This window comes from Schistocerca americana, chromosome 2 (genome assembly GCF_021461395.2).
Source record: "Schistocerca americana isolate TAMUIC-IGC-003095 chromosome 2, iqSchAmer2.1, whole genome shotgun sequence".
NCBI classification, from domain to species: domain Eukaryota; kingdom Metazoa; phylum Arthropoda; class Insecta; order Orthoptera; family Acrididae; genus Schistocerca; species Schistocerca americana.
The window spans coordinates 655,331,740-655,354,466 of NC_060120.1; the positions used below are offsets into that span (position 1 = coordinate 655,331,740).

General features: G+C 39.3%; 1 protein-coding gene across 4 annotated transcripts in view; it reads right to left on the reverse strand.

Annotated features, from left to right (window-relative positions):
• Window positions 1–17,615, reverse strand: part of LOC124595566 (mitochondrial dicarboxylate carrier-like) — a 97,291-nt gene extending 79,676 nt beyond the window's left edge. For 2 of the 4 annotated variants that reach the window (XR_006978224.1, XM_047134351.1), the window contains exons 1-2: window positions 17,338–17,552; window positions 16,014–16,121 (exon numbers count right to left, since the gene is read on the reverse strand). Coding sequence is in view for 2 of the 4 variants with exons in the window: in XM_047134351.1 (XP_046990307.1) it covers window positions 16,014–16,118 (105 nt within the window). In the remaining 2 variants the exon portion in view is untranslated. The other 2 variants (XM_047134352.1, XM_047134353.1) reach the window with 2 other exon arrangements.
• Between the last annotated feature and the right edge of the window lie 5,112 nt (window positions 17,616–22,727).

Consider the following 22,727-nt stretch of genomic DNA (forward strand, 5'->3'; position numbering starts at 1 on the left):
AATCCACTTACTCAGCACATCCTTCTCCACAATGTGATTCCCCTCCAATAAATTTAAATGTTCCCCATAATTCCTCTACGTTCATCATAATGGAATTAAGTGGTATCCATTCACTGTCTAAGTGGGATGCTAATAACTGCTTATCTACTCTTTCTAGTAAAAATACTCTCCTAGGCGGCTTTGAGATATCATCTATGATGATAACATGATTACTAATCCCTGTGTCTAGACTGACATTGTTCTTAAGGTGAGGCCTGTTTGTAGCTACAGCGTTGTAAATATTTCCACTGCATGTGGGTGACAAACTATCTGCTCAAGACATTTTTTGGAAAAACATGTTCAAAATTACTTCACAAAACTCACTGTCTGTACCACCTGCAACGAATCCACAGGTGACCCTGTCAGTACTCGAGTGCCTCCAATTAATACTGCATGATCTGGGTATTGCCACAGGACAGAGTGTAGACTTTCTCTGAATGATTCTGCAACTGTTACAGTGGAATCTGGCAGCTAGTAAAAACATCTAATAACTAACTTGAGTTCATTTACTTCTTTTTCTCGCTTCGAGATAACTTCATAGACTCAGTTTCAACCTTGTTATACCCAATATTCTTGAATTAATTTTTCACTGTGTAGCAGAGTGTGGACTGATATGAAACTTCCTCACAGAGTAAAACTGTTTGCCAGATTGAGACTCGAACACTGGACCTTTGCCTTTTGTGGGCCAGTGCTCTACCAACTGAGCTATCCAAGTACCACCCATGACCAGTCCTCACAGCTTTAATTCCACCAGTGCCTCATCTCCTACTTTGCCTCACTCCACAACATCCTTTCTTCAGTTAGTACAGCACTTGCTCACAAAAGGCACATGACCTACGTTCAAGTCCCGGCCTTGTGCACAGCTTTAATCTGATAGGAAGTCTCATATCAGCACACACTCCACTGCAAAATGAAAAATTCATTGTGGGAACATCCCCCAGGCCAAGGTTAAATCATATCTCCATATATCCTCTCTTCTAGGAGTGTTAGTTTTGCACAACTTCTTTGAAATTTGGAAGGTAGGAAATGAGACACTGGCAGAAGGAAAGGTGTGAGAAGAGTTTATGAGTCGTGCTTGGGTAGCTCAGTTAGTAGATCACTGGCCTGTGAAAGGCGAGTTCAAGTCTTGGTCTGGTACACAGTTGTAAGCTACCATGAAGTCTTACAATATTCTTGCTGAGCACAATAAAAAGGCCCCCACCTACTGTGCCTACTCTGTCTTTTCTATATATGTTCCATATCTTGCCAAATATTTCGGAGCTCTCTACTTCAGGCTTCAGCCAGCTCTCAGTTCCAAGACCAATTTGAGTGCAACAACTTTCCCGGAGGGCAATGAATTCAGAAACTTTGTTCTGAATCCTTCAAAAATTTACTGTTAAAATTTTGAAAGTCTAAGTGTTTTTACTTCGTACAAGGTCTGATTTTGCTCTCTGCATATCGACTGGCAAGCATTCATCAGAGGACCTCAAACCACCACCTAGCCTAAAAAACCCCATGTGCCCTTCACAATTACTCTGCTATCCAAGTAGCTGCTTCCTTTGTGTAGTGCACCCTTGACCTATCAAGGACAGTCCTATGATCTCCAAGAAAACTCTTTCGTGAGTTCGATGTACACTAACACTCTCATCATACACTGTAATAAATTCACTAAATGCGAATAACTTGCCTTCAGTTGTGTTAGGTGTTGCTTATCACGATATGCGGGAAATCTGGGTTTGAATCCCAGTCAGGCACAAATTTTCATGTGCGTCCAGCAGCTATCTATACCTAATATAGCTGAGCCCAAGTTATTCACATTCAGCAAATTTATTTCAAAATGGTTTCAGATGACTGTCTATTGTCATTAGTGTCTGTTCATTCAGACATGCAAGTAAATCTTAAGTTTTCTGCAGTTTGTTTTTCTCAAAAGTTCTGTATGATGTTAGTAGTACTGTCTCTGTGTTTGTGCCATTTTTCATACGATGGGGAATGAGTCACTCAGTTTACAAATAAAACAAGTTTTCTAAAAAATTGGCGATGTGTTTACCATTTATATGATTGTCTTTTCCATTAATTTAAATAATGGATGGAATGTAACAATATTATGAAAAGGATATTTGCTGCCCACCATATAGTGAACATACTGAGTTGTAGATAGGCACAACAAAAAGACTGTCGCACAATAAGCTTTCGGCCAAGAGGTCCTTTGTCAAAAACAGACAAAACACACATGATCACAGTCTCTGGCAGCTGAAGCCAGACTACAATCAGCAGTGTATGATGGGAGAGAGGCAGCCAAGTGGGGGCAAGGAAGAGGCTGGGGGGACGGTAAAATGCTGCTGCGGAAGCATGCTGGGATTAGGTGGAGAGAGGGTAGGGCAGCTGGATGCAGTCAGGAGGTTAGAGGGAGGGTGGGGGTGGGAGAGAGAGGTTGCATGGGTAAGGGGGGGGGGGGGGCGGTATTGGAAAAGAAGAGAAGTAAACAGACCGGGTGCATTGGCGGAAAAGAGGGCTGTGTAGTGATGGAATAGGATCAGAGATGGAGCTTGATGGGCAAGGACCATGAGTAACAAAGGTTGAGGCCAGGAGGGTTACGGGAACGTAGATATATTGCAGACAGAATTTCCATCTGCGCAAATTCAGAAATGCTGGTGTTAGTGGGAAGGATCCAGATGGCATGGGCTGTGAATCAGTCGTTGAAATGAAGAACATTGCACTGGGTGGAGTACTCAGCAACGCGGTGGTCCAGTTGTTATTTGGCCACAGTTTGTCGGTGGCCATCCATGCGGACAGAAAGCTTGTTGATTGTCATGCCCACATAGAATGCAGCACAATTACAGTCTGTAAAAGCCTCAGTGATACCCTCAGAGTATTTTGAGAGGGACTGCAGATGCGACAGCCACGTGTGGCTAGACTGTATGGAAGGAACTTCTTGGTATTGAAAGGGTAGCAGCTGTCAAAGTATAGGTTTTGTTGGCAGTTGATAGATTTTATATGGAGAGAGGTACTGATGTAGCCATCTTTGAGGTGCAGATCAACATCAAGGAATGAGGTGTTTTGGGTTAGGTAGGACCAGATGAAGTGAATGGGGGAGAAGGTGTGGAGGTTCTGGAGAAATGTGGATAGGCTGTCCTCTCCCTTGATCCAGATCACAAAGTTGTTATCAATGAGTCTGAACCAGGCGAAGGGTTTAGGATTCTGGGTGTTTAAAAAGGATTCCTCTAGATGGCCAATGAACACCTTGACACAAGATGGTGCCTTGCGGGTGCCCATAGCCGTACCCTGGATTTGTTTGTAGGTAATGCCTTCAAAGGACAAGCAATTGTTGGTGAGGATATAGTCTGTCATGGAGGCTGGGAAGAAGGTTGTTGGTTTGGAACATGTCAGCATTGGGAAAGGTAATGTTCAATAGCAGTTAGGTCATGGACATTAGGGATGTTAGTGTAAAGGGAGGCGGCATAAATAGTGATGAGCAGGGCACCATATGGCAAACTGTACAGGAACTGTGGAGAGTTGGTGGAGAAAATGTTTGGTATTTTTTATATAGGATGGTAGGCTGTAGGTAATAGACTTAAGGTATTTGTCTATGAGAGCAGAAATTCTCTCAGGGGGAGAGGGGGGGAGGGGCAGTAATCGGCCACAATGGGTCATCCTGGGTGGTTGGTAGGGGTGGGGGGGCGGGGGGCGTTGGGTTGTTTGGGGAAAGAGACCAGACAGTGAGGTCATTGGTCTCATCGGATTAGGGACGGACAGGGAATTAAGTCAGCCATGCTCTTTCAAAGGAACCATCCCAACATTTGCTTGAAGCATTTAGGGAAATCACGGAAAACCTAAATCAAGATGGCTGCACATGGGATTGAACCGCCATCCTCCCGAATGCGAGTGCAGTGTGCTAGCCACTGCGCCACCTCACTTGGTTGGGTTTATGGACTTTAGGAAGCATGTAGAAGGTAGTAGTTGGGGGGAGAAGCAGGGGTGAGGAGAGAGATGCACTTTGCTGAGAGGTCATGGGATGGCCCTGAGTATTTGAGGAGGGACTGGAGATCCTTCTGTACAACAAACACTTTATCCAACAATGATGGTCATCTCAAAACACAAGAAGCCATAAGACATTAGTGAAAAACCATGAAAATAAAACCTACTTTTTCATGTTTGCACCTCCGAAGTCTTCTGTTAGCAATAATGAAAAAGTTTCAGGGTTTAGGGATTTAAGAATTACACCATGTGCCTTCCAGTTCTGATTCTTTTCAATACAAATGTCTAAAGATTTAGAATTCTGTGTTTCATTTTTTTATTTTCCATTGTACATTATTTCTAATGGTGCAGTCAGGCCTTGTGCAGTCAGAGAAAAAATTAATAATTTTCAAGGAAATTTTACTTATATTTTCGAGTGCTTGAAGGAAAGAAAAAAAAGAGGCAAAAAAGAGAGAAGAAGAAGACAGTTGACAAAATGTCATCTGTATAAACTGATTCACAAACTGAAAACTGACATGTTCAGTGGAGACACACTTCTGAAATCCAAACTGAATGTGACTACATATCTTACTCTGTAATGGGTTTGTTGTTGCTCTTGTGGATGCTTTTGCAATACCTTCAAGAAGGTGGTAGGGAGTCAAACTGGTTGGTAATTATTAATTTCTGTGCATGGGGAGGCACCATAATGAGGGACTGTAGGAGGATTCAGGGTGACTTGGACAGAATTTTTATTTGGCAAGATGACTGCCAGCTTGCTTTAAATCAGGGCTTAACAACTGGCCGGTTTTGAGCGCGAGTACTCGCGTCTGCTCAGGCACGTGCTCGCGAGTAGGTGCAAGGTCGCCGATTAGGGAGGGAGGGGAAATGCGCGCGCACGTTTGAATAGGGCCGCAGCGTGCCTATTGAATTCGCACCGACTGTGTAACGTTTAAAGTACTACTATCAGCTCTAACAGTCACTTCGCTGGTTAAGAATCATGTCAAGTCGCCATTGTGTAACCCCAACCATGCTTTCGCAGTTCAACACCCATTGGGAGTAACTGTATCTGTTTACAGAAAAAGATGGCATTGCAAAATGTTTAGTATGTCACAAAACGCTGAATTCTTTTAGGAAATTTAATTTGAAGCGACATTATATGTCGTACCACGTGAAAGACTACGGAAGTGGAAAATGTGATGGACCAGATCATGCACAGGAAGTTATTAAACTTAAAAGAAAGCTATCCGAAGAAGATCTGGACAACGAAGAAAAATCAACTAAGGCAGCTCTCAGAGTGAGTTACAAAATTGCTTTGCTTTTATCAAAATCCCTGCGCCCCTTCACTATGGCGATTTAATAAAAGTATGTTTGGTAGTTGCAGCAGAACATTTGAGTCCATCTCAAGTTGAACAGTTTCGGATTGTGCCATTATCTAACATGACCATTATGCGTCGCATACAGGCCATGGCAGACGACGTCCAGAGCCAGCTTGCAAATATCTGTAAAGATTTTATGACGTATTGTCTAGCTCTGGACAAAAGTGTTGATATCACTGGAACAGTGCAGCTTGCCATATTTATTAGAGGTGTTAATAGAGATCTTCAGGTGAGGGAGGAGCTCCTCGATGTAGTAGCCATGAAGAACACTACAACCGGAGGTGATATTTTAAGTAGTGTTGAAGAAAGTGTTGAAAATATAGGATTGTCATGGAATTCTTTAGTTTCAGTGTCTACAGATGGTGCACCAGTGATGACAGGGAAAAAGTCAGGTTTTGTTGCGCTGTTGAAGGAGAAAATGCAAAAACTGATCGTGCCGAATGAAATAAGGGGCGTTCACTTTGTGATCCACCAGGAAAACTTATGTGCAAAGAGTATCACTCTAAAAAATGTGATGAGTGTTGTTGTTCGTACAAACAATTATATAAGGAAGCATGGGCTACAACGCAGGCAATTTAAAAGCTTTCTTGAGCATGAAAGCCAGTATGTAGCCTGCCTTATTACAGCGAGGTCCACTGGTTTAGTCGTGGCGAATTATTAAATCGATTTTTTTGCCTATTAGATGGGATAAATAAGTTCATGGAAATAAATAACATGTGTGTTCCTGAATTGAAAGAGCCTTCATGGAAATGTGATCTCACGTTGTTAGCAGATTTAACTAGCCATCTGAATGCTTTGAACATTTCATTTCACTACAAGGTAAAGATCTGCTAATTAATTGTTTCACAGATCGAACACGAGATTTTAAAATGAAATTGACACTTTGGGTGAGTCAACTGGAAACAGGAAATCTAGCTCATTTTCCTAAATTATCATCCGTGCAAGATGTTCACAAAGACTGTGAACGTTATTCACATAGTTTAGTTGCCCTTAAGGAAGAATTTGATCAACGCTTTCAAGATCTGACAGCACTAGACAGCGATTTTGATCTGTTCTCCTCTCCATATTCAGCGAATATTGAAGAGATTCGTCCTGAGCTGCAACTAGAAATTATTTACCTCCAGTGTGACAGAGAATACAGAGACAGATTTCAGAACAAGAAAAACATTTTGGAATTCTACAGACACTTCCCTCAGGATAGATTTCCTCGTTTGCACAAACTGGTGGCTACAATAATATCAATGTTCGGTTCCACGTATGTTTGTGAACAACTGTTCTCTGCAATGAAATGTAACACGACGCACCTGAGAAACGCATTGTCTGATCGAAATTTAAACTGCACGCTGTGCCTACAATGCACAAGAACAATTACTCCGAATCTAGATGCAATTGTAAAGAGAAAAAAGTACAAGATAACCAAGAATCCCACACTTCAGTGACATCATTTATTGTGTAACAGTTCACAAATTAATACGAATGTAGAGGCATACACTAAGCTAATAAAATTATATGACACGTGTACATTCTCCTTTATTTGTTTCATTTGTCACAGTAATAATTCGTGAGTGATATCCCTGCAGGTGGCCGCAGATTTACATTGACTGGCGGCAGCTATTGTGTGCCCCACGTGACTCTCCCCACTCTCCGCTCTGGTTCGGTAGTGGGGGTAGCGTCCTCACGCTGCTCCGTGCTCGCGCCTTGCTGCTCACAGCTTGCTCCGCGAGCACGTATGTTGTGAAGCCCTGCTTTAAATGCAGATGGATAAAAGAAACATACACGTAACATTCAAATACAGTATTAACAGTATGATCCTTGGTAAATGACTTGAAACCAAATTACTATATAAGGTCAATTATAGAGTAGGCAACTGGTTGACAATGGTTTATTGGGGAAGTGTTGAGCACTCATAAAGAAGAAGTGTGTGGCTGCTTATGTAACCTATTTTTGGAAATTGAGTGTTTGTGATCCCCACCATCCAGTTTAAAAATAAGTCATAAAACCAATTCAGAGGTCTGCTGCTAAACTTGCTTCCAGTATGAGATTATCACAAAGATGTCTTGTGTGCTTAAATGGGAATCCTTTAAGGGAAGAAATCTTTTTGTGGAACACTGATAAATTTTAGACAGCCAGTATCTGTGACAGACTGTTAACTCATTCTACTGCCTCCAATGCACATATTGCATGATGACTGTACTAACTAGAACTCAGTTTTTTGCATATTTGCATGATAGTGTATATAAGTGCATATAAAGGGGATTAGAGTGTATTCAACTAATTTGTGCATCCTTATGCATATATCTTAATTTATCAGCAATGATTCTTGAAATATAAATATTTCATCACAATACTTTAAGAAGAGGAGGAAGACCCACGTAAATTTCTCTTTTATTGCTCTACTTGTGTAGAACGATTTTTATCTTTAACATTTCTGAATCCATAAAGGGGCACTAAAATTAAGGATAAGATAGCCATTAACAATTAGTAGCTCCTGATACAGTACAAAAAATGTGCTGCACAACAGCTGAACATAAACCAAATAGCATTCAATAAATGCCACAAATCTCTTAAGTTCGGTGTGGCCATTGCATCATAAAACTTGATATGGTTTGTGTTACTGTTATCATTGTTGTTGTTGTTGTGGTCTTCAGTCCAGAAACTGGTTTGATGCAGCTCTTCACGCTACTCTATCCTGTGCAAGGTTCATCATCTCCAAGTAACTACCACAACCTTCATCCTTCGGAATCTGTTTAGCATATTCATGCCTTGGTCTCTTGGTGGACGATAAATAGTTTGGGCGAGAAGAGAATAGAAGCTTTCAAAATTTGGTGCTACAGAAGAATGCTGAAGATTAGATGGGTAGATAACAAAACTAATGAGGAGGTATTGAATAGAATTAGGGAAAAGAGAAATTTGTGGCACACCTTGACTAGAAGAAAGGATCAGTTGGTAGGACATATTCTGAGGCACCAAAGGATCACCAATTTAGTACTGGAGGGCAGCGTGGAGGGTAAAAATCGTAGAGGGAGAACAAGCGATGAATACACTAAGCAGATTCAGAAGGATGTAGATTGCAGTAGATACTGGGAGATGAAGAACCTTGCACAGGATAGAGTACCATGGAGAGCTGCATCAAACCAGTCTCTGGACTGAAGACCACAACAATGACAACAACAACATGAGTACACAAACAACGAAACTACTAACTACAAACCTGTCGAGAGGTATGAACCATTAAGTGTCGCATAGTCATATACCTTTGTGTGAATGATGATGTGTGTTTGTGCAGCCTGATTCTTCGATCTTATCATCTGGAGATAACTTTTAGGTTATTGGAAACCAGAGAGAATATGAAGGACTTCTGTGATAGAAGTAGATGAATATGGAAAGAGGGAAAAAATAGGCAAGTACTCCAATGATAAGTAAGTAACGAAAGAAAAGAAATGGTTGCCAAGATCGAAGAAGAGAAAGAAGATACTCCCAAAGACAGGAAACCCTTCCCATCCCCCTTCCACAGGATCCCTACCTCACCAGTACTTGAGTGAAAAGCCGGAGGAGGTATGTTGTTAAATCGTCTAATACAGAACAGACATTCTCACTTTCACCCTTGATGTGCCTGAAGAAAATCTTAGCAACCCCTATGGAATGGCAAATGATGAAGAATCCGTCACACTTGCACGTGAGGGTTGTTTGAAAGATGTGGTGTGTGTGTTCTGTGTTAGTCATGATTCATATGTTGGTGTACAATGTTTTAATGTACAGTACAATACCCACCCCTTCCAAAAATTATACAAACCCTCCCATTTACATCACATTTCATAAAAGGTATAAAATATTCTATACTAAATAGAAAATTATACACTACTGTATAATAGTTGTTTAAATTAGTCATACAATATTGTGTTTTCCATAAATATAATGTCCTATTCAGTTTACTCCATTTATGTTGTCTAGGTATCAATCTGTTTAAATAGTACCATCATATTACACTTTTCACGATTATAACATTCTTATTCTGCTTATTTCATCTAGAGATCACTGTTCATTCGTGATTCTCTTAAGTTTTCTACCTGACTGTCATAACCAGTTTCCTACAAACTAAAATTTAGGATAGTTCAAGATTTTAGAAATAGATTATAGAATAGTTCAAGATTTGAATAGAATTCTGTGCAGGAAAACTATCTTGGAAGAAACAGCGAAAACAACTCGGGGTCTGATGGTGGTCACTCCGCCAGTTAACTCAGAATGTTAACATCCCTGGGGGATAAAGATGAATCCGCCCAAATCCCATGGAACTGATATTAACCAAGGATGTAGAGGCATATCTCAGTAGGGGTAAGATAGATACTGCCTACAGGAAAATTAAAGAGGCTGTGGGAGAAAAGGGAACCACTTGTACGAGTATCAGGAGCTCTGATGGAAACCCAGTTCTAAGCAAAGAAGAGAAAGCAGAAAGGTGGAATGAGTAGACACAGGGTCTGTACAAGGGTGATGTACTTGAGGACAATATTATGGAGATGATAGAGGACGTAGATGAAGATGAAATGGGAGATATGATACTGCATGAAGAGTTTGGCAGAGCACTGGAAGACCTAGGTCCAAACAAGGTCCTGGGAGTAGACAACATTCCATTAGAACTACTGATAGCCTAGGGAGAGCCAGCCATCCAGCCATGACAAAACTATACCATGTGGTGAGCAAGATGTATGAGACAGAAGAAATACCCTCAGATTTCAAGAAGAATATAATAATTCCAATCCCAAAGAAAGCAGGTGTTGACAGGTGTGAAAATTACCAAACTATCAGTTTAATAAGTCACAGCTGCAAAATACTAACATGAATTCTTTACAGATGAATGTAAAAACTGGTAGAAGCTGACATTCGGGAATTTCAGTTTGCATTCCATAGAAATGTTGGAACACGAGGCAATACAGACCTTATGACTTATCTTAGAAGATAGATTAAGAAAAGGCAAACCTACGTTTATACCATTTGTAGACTTAGAGAAAGCTTTTGATAATGTTGACTGGAACACTCTCTTTCAAATTCTGAAAGTGGCAGGGGTAAAATACAGGGAGCGAAAGGCTATTTACAATTCGTATGGAAACCAGATGACAGTTATAAGAGTTAAGGGGCATGAAAGGGATGCAGTGGTTGGGAAGGGAGTGAGCCAGGGTTGTAGCCTATCTCCGATGTTATTCAATCTATGTATTGAGCAAGCAGTAAAGGAAACAAAAGAAAAGTTTGGAGTAGGAATTAAAACCCATGGTGAACAAATAAAAACTTTGAGGTTCGCAGATGACATTGTAATTCTGCCATAGAAAGCAAAGGACCTGGAAGGGCAGTTGAATGGAATGGACAGTGTCTTGAAAGGAAGATATAAGATGAACATCAACAAAGCAAAATGAGGATAATGGAATGTAGTCGAATTAAATTGGGTGATGCGAAGGGTATTAGATTAGGAAATTAGACACTTAAAGTAGTAAATGAATTTTGCTATTTGGGGAGCAAAATAACTGACGATGGTCGAAGTAGAGAGGATATAAAATGTAGACTGGCAATGGCAAGGAAAGCGTTTCTGAAGAAGAGAAATTTGTTAACATCGAGTATAGATTTAGGAGTCAGGAAGTCATTTCTGAAAGTACTCGTACGGAGTGTGGCCATGTATGGAAGTGAAACAGGGACAATAAATAGTTTGGTCAAGAAGAGAATAGAAGCTTTCGAAATGTGGTGCTACAGAAGAATGCTGAAGATTAGATGGGTAGATCACGTAACTAATGAGGAGGTACTGAATAGAATTGGGGAGAAGAGGAATTTGTGGCACAACGTGACTAGAAGAAGGGATTGGTTGGTAGGACATGTTCTGAGGCATCAAGGGATCACCAGTTTAGTATTGGAGGGCAGCGTCGAGGGTAAAAATCATAGAGGGACACCAAGGCATGAATACACTAAGCAGATTCAGAAGGATTTAGGTTGCAGTAAGTATTTGGAAATGAAGAAGCCCGCACAAAATAGAGCAGCACGGAGAGCTGCATCAAACCAGTCTCTGGACTGAAGACAACAACAACAACAACAACAACAAAACATTGGTAAGTTCATCTGTGTACCACTTAATCTTCTTCTTTACATGTTTGCTTTTAAGACTAATTTTTATAAGAGGAGAACAAGTATACCACAAATCTAATAAATTTTAATGAAGTTTCATTTATTCCCATTTGACATTGGTATATACTGTCCCACTACATATTTCTAGGTTTCAGACTGAATTGGTTCACTATTTCTTCCTCTTGCCCTCTGACCCATGCTACCTTTCCTATAGCATTGGCATATGTATTAGAAGGGAATCCTACAGTTTTGTTTTGGTTAAGGCTAAGGAGTATTTGATAATGGCCTGCAAATCCCCAACCAACAATAGTGATAGCGTACAAATCCTTTTCAAAGTTAACAATGGTGTTACTGATACATGTTCCATCACATATGGCATTTCTACAGCTATTATATAGACTGAACAATCTGAGGTGGTTAGTAATGACTTACTGGCTTGGTCCGTCTCATTTCTCTATTGAAGTCCCCACAGACAGCAATTTTTGTTTTAGATTTTAACAACTGAACATTATTAATTCAAATTACTCAAAGAAAATACCCATGGTATCACTTGGAGAGCTGGAGATACTTATAATGGTCAGGTTACAATCCACAAGATTTACACAACTGAATTCCCCGTCTGTTTCAGAACAGTATGTGCTATGATCTATTTTTGTGAATCTTGTACCGTCTTAAACAAACATGCCTGCCCCACCCTTTTTTTCACTTCCCAACACATTACATCGGTAGCAACATGTCCCTGAGAAACAAAGAAAACTACCTCATTACTCCTCAGTCAATGATCTGAAACACATATAACATCTACTTTTTCGTTACTGCAGAAATGCTCAAATCCAATTTCTTCCTAATGCTACATAAACTCACTTACATCACAGTTAGTGTTTTATTAATATGAGGATATTTTTTGGTCATATGTACAGTATTCAGTGTCACATTCTGTCCTGTGTCCTGGTGAGGTCCCAAAAATCCTTGAGAAGCACAGATTTCCTGCACCTCATGGATTGTGTCTGGGCTGTGGTTAGTAGCTTGCTGCTACTGCTGTTTTTTTCCATCTCTGTTTTCACTGATGATGGCACTGCTGTTACACATACCTCGGGTGCTTGATTTGCACAATTACTGTGCTCTCCTGTGAATTTCTGGTGTTTCTTTGAGATGTTTCTGGAAGCTGAGAAATCTTCATACAGGGTAGCCCACCATATGTTGTATTAGGAACATTATCTGACTTTGTTCTTCTGATTCTTCCAATGAACCGGTGTCATTTGAGACGTTCCATTTCTTTAACACCAGCTAACATGTGGCTGGGAGTGAAGTAAAATTACATTTGATTCTTTACATAGCATACATGAGAGGTGTGACCTCTGTAGCATCACCCTGCAGTATCTGAAATCTTATCTTATTTACCATTTCTAAATCTTTCATATTATAATGTTTTGTTTTTTTTCTCTTTTTTCCTTGTTTATTTAAGTGAGAACAGTGTGTTGTGTGGAATCTTCCCAAAATTCCTAATGTTCACAAATATCGCATTTTCAAAACGACAGCAGATATTCCACATCTCTGTATTAGCACTTACAATTTTTTTGTTGACACGTGACCGCTCTGCCAAGTCACGTTGATGTGACACTGGAAAAATGATGATATTTGTTCCTCTCAGCTCACACAGAAATGTATGATGTGACTGCACTAAATTTCATTCCTGGCTTTGTTATGCAAGTTAACTTCTGACTGCTTTAACTCCTATTTCATCGGCTACACTTCACTCCTAGCTGTCTGCATACAGCTCAATTTTACTTGTGCTACCTGTTCAGTAATTACCGACTTCCGGTCTCCCTTGGCAGCACATGAGGTCTTGTTTTGTACTGTTTTTTCTTTCCTTTTTGTTAAGCGAGTCTAATGGTGACTCAGGAGAACAGCTTAACAGTGGCAAATTTTTTGAGACCACTTTCACATTTGGTTACTTAAACAGTGGCAGCAATATTCTGCTTCCAATAAATTATAAAGGTTTAATAGTTTACTGTGTAAAAATTTTCTGGGATATTTAATTTGCCCTGAATTACTACTGTCTAAGGCTGCTGCTTTCCCATTCTTCATAGTTTTCAATAGTAAAATCAACTCCTCCATAGTTATTTCATTTAGTCCCCCCTAGTTATACTTCCCTCCACACCCATGGTTTTTTGTGTGTACAATCAACTAATCAAAAATGTTCAAATGTGTCTGAAATCTTATGGGACTGCTAAGGTCATCAGTCCCTAAGCTTACACACTACTTAACCTAAATTATCCTAAGGACAAACACACACACACACCCATGCCCGAGGGAGGACTCTAACCTCTGCTGGGACTAGCCACACAGTCCACGACTGTAGCGCCCTAGACCGCTCGGCTAATCCTGCGTGGCAATAAACTAATCCAGCCCCTTTGTCAAATTATGCCATAACAGACATTTTTTCTTCACTCATATTAATACCTGTACCCTATGGAAGAAAAGATGTTTTATCACTTCTTACTCACAAGGGAACCTCCCCATCGCACCCCCCTCAGATTTAGTTATAAGTTGGCACAGTGGATAGGCCTTGAAAAACTGAACACAGATCAATCGAGAAAACAGGAAGAAGTTGTGTGGAACTATGAAAAAAATAAGTAAAATATGCAAACTGAGTAGTCCATGCCAAAGATATGCAACATCAAGGAGACTGTGAGCTCAGTAGCGCCGTGGTCTGGTGGTTAGCGTGAGCAGCTGAGGAACGAGAGGTACTTGGTTCCAGTCTTCCCTCGAGTGAAAATTTTAATTTTTTATTTTCGCAAAGTTATGATCTGTCCGTTCGTTCATTGACGTCTCTGTTCACTGTAATAAGTTTAGTGTCTATGTTTTGCGACCGCACCACAAAACCGTGCGATTAGTAGACGAAAGGACGTGCCTCTCCAATGGGAAACGAAAACATTTGATCACAAGGTCATAGGTCAACCGATTCCTCCACAGGAAAACACGTCTGATATATTCTATACGACACATGACAGGAATATGTTGTCGACCCACCTAACTTGTAAACTTGGCGAACGGGTAAAAAGATTCTTCTACCTTGCCCGATTTAGGTTTTCTTGTGGATGTGATAATCACTCCCAAAAAAGTGATGAAATCACAAGAGTTTGTCTCATAAACTGCAACAAATGAATGCACCAGTTTCACACTCGCACAGTTTTCCCTGTGCTCTGTCAAAACATATGTTTTTAACGTTTTCAAATTTTTCCATGTGTACACCGTCAAATCCTGTATATGTCCAAGCAAATCTGAACATGTCCTGGAACTTTGGAGAGCGAAGTTGATTGTGTGTGTGTGTGCCTGAACTTTGATAATTGTCTGAAAATAAAAAATTAAAATTTTCACTTGAGGGAAGACTTGAACCAAGGACCTCTCGTTTCAAAGCTGCTCACGCTAACCACAGGACCACAGCATTACTGTGCTGACACTGTCCTTAATATTGCCTATCTTGCGCATGGACTACTCAGTTTGTATATTTTGCTTTTTTTTTCATTGTTCCACACAACTTCTTCCTGTTTTTTCGATTGATCTGTGTTCAGTTTCTCAAGGCCTATCCACTGTGCCAACTTATAACTAAATCTGAGGGGGGTGCGATGGGGAGGTTCCCTTGTCAGTGATATTTAAAGAAATTGTGTCTATTTTTGTTTTGTGTTTTCATGGCTTTATATGACAGTGGCTCTCCATGAATACCATCTTATGTGTTACAAACATAACAACCTGAGGCTTGTTGGTAAGTGACTCTCAGAATTGTTTTTAGAATAATTATTATTTCTTTTATAAATATTGTGATAGGTTGGAAAAGAGTTCATCTCTTACATCATACATACCCTTGGCTTCTTCAACTTCTTGGGACAAAAATTTTAACCCTTAATTCTTAATGTACATCTTCCTTTATGATGCTTTGTCTACTGCTTTCTTTATTGCATTTTAATGTTTGACCACTCAGCTCCAGTATCACTAGGAATGTAGTTAGTTCCTAGTTGCTCTATCAATGTGTTGTGATAAAGCACTTCAATATGTATTTCTTCCAACAAATAAACTTTATGAACTTCTTGTTGTTATATTATTTGTGATATGTACTTCTCCATTTAGCAAACTTCTCTATCTGAAATATGGTGAAATCGTCAGATCCTACATGGTTAACTGACTGTATGTTATTTGCCTTTTCCTGTTTCTTATATCTTTCTTCCTCCATTATAGCTAGATGGTCTCTTCTTCAACCTATAGGAGTACTGTACCTGAGCAAATAAAATACAGGGGCAATGATAAATTCATTTTTAGCTAATCCTTCTCATATGTTTTGATGTAAAATATTGATTCTTTCACATATATACACATTTTACAAGTTTTAATGAGAAATGAAGGATATATTATGCAACTGATGGGATGTACATTCCTAACTCCTCTGCTACTTTCCTCTTCCCTCAATTTTTGTTATTATTCTCCACAGTATATAAATATGGCAAGGAGTTACTTAATCCAATTCCATACTCCTAAAGAAATACACAGTAACGGATTAAGGCCTACCTTCACTGTGTCAAGGCACTGCGTGAAGCAACAAGCACCAGCTGAGGCGACACCACCCATCCACCACGTAGCGATACGCCTTTCTTCTCCTGTATTCCGCATCATTATCTGTAGACAACAGAGACAGTCATTGGATATATGTAGTTGTAGCACAGTACAAGACACATCACAAAGGTAATATCTTACACAGATAAAAATTAAAAACAGCAAAACTGTTATGGCTGTTTCCTTTTACAAAAGGAAGGATCAATGAAATTACTTGCCTGTTGGTCCACATGAAAATTCAGTTTTGAAATAAAGAAATAACAATCAAAAAGTTCTAACATTCTGAATGGTGATTGAACTATCTCACCTTATAACCAAAACAAAACTAATATAAACTGAAATATGAAAAATTGAGCAGAATCTACAGGCTCTGATTCATCCAAATCACATGAACTTTTCGTAATTTTATATGCATTATGGCCACACATTAACATGGTTATGAGCAATAATGACTGTTAACACGAAACTAAGATTTTTATCTTACATATTAATTTCATTTATTTCAAATGTTGAATGGCAGTTTTCTTCTCTATTTTCCTCCCTCTTCATTATTAATATTGTTCATTTTATTTTAGGCTTATTGGAATACAAATTAAGATGTTTGCACAGAATGATCCATTGTATCTGACTATGGGAATGCTTAAGGGGGAATATCACAATCTACATCATTAATGAGTATTGTGTGAAGCAAAAATTTGGAGATGAGGAAATAGGAATGTGATGAGCTAAGGTCATCCGGAATCCAAAATTGGTAATACGATTTCCATAATTCTCAACAGTGAAGATTTACGTATGTCAAACTTCACACTCATAGGCCTGTATTCTGTTTTCATTAACAGCCTTTAACAATCACAAAATACTAAAAAGGTATCAAGGGCAAGGATGGGGAAGTAATCGGTTGTATCCTTTCCAAGGAATTATTCCGACATTCGCCGTAAGTTTTCGGACAACCACGAAAAAGCTAAACCTCGATACCCGAACGCCATTCCAGCAACAAATGAAACTCCTTTCCGACAATAAGTATGCAAAGTATGGCATATTAATCTACTGCTGCAAGACAATCCTCCGGACTGACAGACTAAAACCATCCCACTAGTAATAACAAAACTATCAAGCTTTCAAAGCGACTAATAATAGTCTGTGATTTCAATTGCTTCTGTGGCAACGGATGGAAATTATTTTTCATTTGTAGTAGCACAGCCCCATTTTGAAATCATTTACTGGGCAAGCAGATGACACGTGTTTTATTCAGTTTCATCAGGAATGTACACAAACATACCTTGCTCGCCACATTTATTTAGCAAAGATGTTCAAGCCAAAAACAGTGACTTCGACCGACGGCACGCGTTTACCACCATGCTTCTTACTGAATCATATCTAGAAAATACCGTGTATTTACTGGCACTTTTACTTCGTGTGTACTGTAGCTAATGTTAGCTACTGTTGAGATGTTTCAGCTCCTTTCGACGAATGAGGGAAGGGACGTGATCACGAGATTACCGTGAATAATCTGTCTCCAGTTTCTTTCAATTATTGTTTACAAGGACACAGCGATACCAGAGGACATTATGGCCATCATATTTGCATTAATCTTATCTTATCTCCAAGATTCCACTTTAGGACACAAGTAATTGTGAAGACTATTTAGATACTTGATATTTCGTATTATCGCGAAAGATGTCAACAGTTTGCTGTAGGCTTCATCGTATAAATCTTGAAAGTTGATTTCTTTGTAGCACTCTTCATCGAAAGAGGAGTTTAGGCAGGAGCTGTCATCTCATTTTCTTACATTTCTAGTATCCAATAATTAATCTAATGTTCTGCCTCTAAACTTATATACCGTACGAATTGTTTATCTTATCTAAACAACAGAATTTTCATTTAGAAAATATTTGTCCATTCTTTGCATCGTTGGACTCATGTCAAGATAGCGTCTTTACTTTAGAAAAGCTTTAAGCCAGTATAATTTGATGGTAACACTTCTGTGACATAATATGAAATTTATAATTGGTTTGAGTATGACAAGACTGCCTACTTCATATACATGAATATCCGTCAACGGTGATTGTTAATTGCTCCCTTTCAACGGGCTATAGGACTACTTGTTCAAGCTAACATGTGTTCTTGCGGAAGATATTAGCTATAACTTCATAATGTTTTTTTTTCATATGAGCAAATAGTTTATGCCGAAGTTTTTTGGCAACATAAAAATATCGAACTGACCATTGTTGTTGTAATCGAACTATGACAGATTTCAGTAAAGGGACGAGCACAGGATGCCTTGTTTCTGTTCAGCTTTGAGCATAAATTTCTAACAGCGCAACTACTCATGCGCATTTTTGCATGCGTAATTTCCTGGAAGTGAGGTCGTGCGAAACAGCGCATTGCTTCCCGTCTTCGGTGGAAATCTCTGCGCTTTTCAGCAGAAGACAGTAAGCTGTGGCCCATATGTATTTCATTGTGTCGTGTGTTGAGCTATTTATGTGTAATAATGTCTGTTGACTCCAAGGGAAGTACCTTAAATTACAAAGAAAACTGGAATGAAATGCCACTCCTAAAGATTCTTTCAATAAAAATTTGAGATGTGATGCACTGAGCGTTCAGTATTAGATAGAAGAGTTTCCGATCATATTACTGTAAAGAAGGAAGATACAGTAAGTTTCTAAGTGGAATGAGGAATGAGCCAGAAATGTATGATAACTGTGGACGAATATTCATGTTATGGCAACTTAATAGCACAGCTACTGAGGAGCCTGACATCTTTTAGTAAAGAAGCTCTTCAATAAACTACTAGAAATAGACACAAAAAATTGAAAAACACATACTTCGTTCTAGTGGTTTCTGTCGTCTATGAAATTCCCAAAATCGTTGATTCTGAGGACGTTTAATCTACATATATTTTTTCAAGATTAATGTTATGTAAACAACATTTTTATACAATACACATATGAAGCACTGAAAGGTAATTAACCATAACATAACGACTAAGAATCTCCCTTAAGTATTTCTGAGTTTCAGGAGTAGTCGCTGAAATGCTTTGTTTGAAATGCGAAATAAATAGTCCGAAGCGGTATGTAAGTCACCGGTTAAGGAAAAGAGATGTTATTGCCAACCTTATCGCTGCTGTTTCTCATATAGAAAATTTCCTTCTGAAATTTGCAAACGAGTCTTTGTCGTCATTTTGTATTTCTCACACCTCTGTTATTTAGACACTTCTTTACCCACAGTCTCCTTTGTGTTTTCTTTTTCTGTCGACTTTTCATCACAATGAACGCCGAACAAACTTCCAAGCAAAGAAGCGGATCCCTAGCTTTCTTGAGCAATGAGGCACCGTGTGGGCGCGAGAACGCCCACCCGTTCTTTACACAGTTTGTTGTGCATTCTCGAGCGTCCGCGATTGCGCACGAGGAAAGAGGAACCGTATGTACGTAACTAAAGAACAACGATTGGCACTTGAGACCTATCGTTGAAAATGTAATTTGCTGCTAAATCAGACCCAAACAAGCTGTGATATATAGATTATGGGTTTAATAACACGGTAGCAGGAGCAGGAAGATGGCTGGTAGAAACTGCTTTCTAAGTTAATCAATGGAGTGCATTCTGGCGAAACAACTGAGGCACTGCTTCGGTAATAATAACTGTAACAATATATAAAGTAAGTAATCACACAGCTAAGCCACGTCTCCGCAATATCGTTTCTTTCGGGAGTGCTAGTTCTGCAAGGTTCGCAGGAGAGCTTCTGTAAAGTTTGGAAGGTAGGAGACGAGGTACTGGCAGAAGTAAAGCTGTGAGGACGGGGCGTGAGTCGTGCTTGGGTAGCTCAGTTGGTAGAGCCCACGAAAGGCAAAGGTCCCGAGTTCGAGTCTCAGTCCGGCACACAGTTTTAATCTGCCAGGAAGTTTCATATCAGCGCACACTCCGCTGCAGAGTGAAAATCTCATTCTGGAATCACACAGTTAATCAGCAACATCGAGATAAAACCGTTAAATTTGTATGAAACACGCAGAACTAATACGTTTATTGCGTTACATTATTCATAGAGCATTGTGAGCCAAGCTAAAGCAACATATACTATATGCTTAGCTGGACAGTAACAGTCTTTCACTCGCACTTCTGTTGGTCACAGATGGTGTGCGTGTTTTTCTGCCACAACCAATGCATAGCGCTGTCGCAATGGCACCCATACAGTAGTTTCACAGGTGAGGACAGACGGGGGAGGGGGGCAAGACCAGGAGGTTGCCTCCTGGTATGAGCACCCTTGTTCTGAAGGATATAATCCAGAGTAAGGCTAGTTGCACACACACCGATTTTGGCCTGCTGATAAAATATCGGACATCCACATTCCGGTAGTGAACCACTGAAGAGCATTGGAGCTTACACACTGGCCGACCACGGGCCGGCACCGTAAAAAAGTCGGTTAGCAACCGGTCATTGCCACTGTAGACCACCGGCGCCGTGTCGGTGTCGGGAGTACAGTGGCCCACGTGATCGAATAGGAGCTTGCACACTCACCGATTGTTTACCGACCGTCCTCCCTCCTAAATTCTCGTGGTACTTTCTCGATGTACAGTCGACTTTGTGTGTATAGGAGTAAAATATAAAATAGTTGCTTGGCAGTAAGTTCTGTACATGTTTCCAGTGGGTTACGAGATAGACATTGATACACTTATTTAGCTAGTGGAAGAAAGGCCAGCTTTGTGGGACAAAACTATAGACACCTTTAAAGACAGAAATGCGACAAGAGATGTATGGAGACAAGTTTGCTGCGAACTGAATCAGGATTTCGAGGAAATGGAGAGCAAAGAAAAAATGCATTTGGTAAGTAGCATATTATGTTTCCAACTTTATTTGTTCTTTAAATCATGTCTTCTATATTTGTCATGTGATATCATGCAAATAAAAAATTTGTTGTAACTCATGTTAAAAATTATTTAAGGGCAACCAAACTGAAAATTTGTATTATCACTATAATTTTTTAATATATGATACTTTTTTCTTTAGAGCCTTGGCGTGTATGTCTGATAATCATTGCATAGCATAATAATTTTTATTAAAAATACTGTAAATACTATTAAGGTAAAGTAGATTAAAATGTTCAAATGTAAAAGTAAATAAAACCAGAATATAATTAAGGTAAAAATGAGTCCTTTCACTTTGATATACTGGACATAGAAAATCTTGAAAAAGTTTTATTAATAACAGCCATCTGTAAATTAAATTTCCCTTACAGTAAAAACGATTCCAGCTCTATCTCTATTTGTTATATACACATATATAACAAATAGTAAACACTGCGGCTAAGGTAATGGGGGTGAGGGTGCCCTTAAGTTACTGCTGTAATTATCAAGAGTAATTCAGCTTTCATATTACTCATATCTTACGCATTTGCCAGGGAACAGTCCCAATAGTTGACACAAGATATTTTCTTAATATATTTTGAATATTGTTTGCTTGAAGATCATTTTGTGCTGTGGGCTCTCCAGTTAAATTTTCCAGTCCAGTGATTGTTATAGTATCTTCTGGCAAACACTCTTCCCGGTCACAAACAAAATTGTGCAAAACAACATACATTTTGATAATGTCAACTGCAAAATCAGGATATTCATTTATAGGCCTGTGGAAGACACGCCATGTGTTGCTCAATATTGCAAAAGCACACTCGACATGACGCCGAGCTCTACACAAACGATAACTGAATATCCTCTTTTCTAGTGTTGAATGTGTTCCACTGTATGGTCGCATCAAATGCTTCTGAAGACCAAATGCTTCTCTCCGACAAAGTAGTAGGAAACTTTCAGAGATTCTGTTTTCAGTAAACATTTTTCTTCAGGTAGTTGTAGTGTGTTAGTCAATACCAACTGCCAAAGAGCAGACTACTTGAAAACCGAGGGATCGCAATCTTTGCCAAAACTTCCAACGTTAACATACACAAAATTATATTTTGAATCTGCTACTGCCGTTAATACTACAGAGTAATAGCCTTTGTAATTAAAATACATGGATCCACTTCTTGTTGGGCAAATTATGTGAACATACAGCAGCTATGCAATGCAGAAAATTTGAATTTTTTTCAAAATCAGAAGCAATGGACTCAAATTTATCTTTGGAAAGTCCAGGTACACATTCTGTCTTCGTTACTGACCAAACAGCTTCGCCCACTTCTTTTACTATTTTTCTTGCAGTAGAAATGCCAATTCTGAAGTAGTAATGCAGATCGGTAAAGGTGCACACACTTGCAAGGTACCTGGAAAAAATTACCTGTTTCAATTTAGCAGTAATAGTCCATGGTAAATATGAAATAGTAATATAAGAATGACATCGCTTTAGTTTTCTAATCCATCTACAATTCAGCACTTCAACAACATCCTGATAAAATTCCAAACGTAAAGAGATCACATGTACAATTAACTTACACAACTATTGCTTGGTATGTCTCCCACAATTTGAATTTAATCCGCAACTCAGTTAATCCACACTCGGATTACCGAGTTTGCTTATCATTGTTTCGGGAAAAGTAGTAACGAAGAGATGGGGCAATCTTCATGGTGCATTTTCAAAATCGAAGAAAAAGCTGAAACAATGCAATAAAAGTGGTGCTGGCGGACCTGACATTAAAAACTATGTCTATGCTGACCAAATGCAGTTATTGAATAAACTATACCAGTCCAG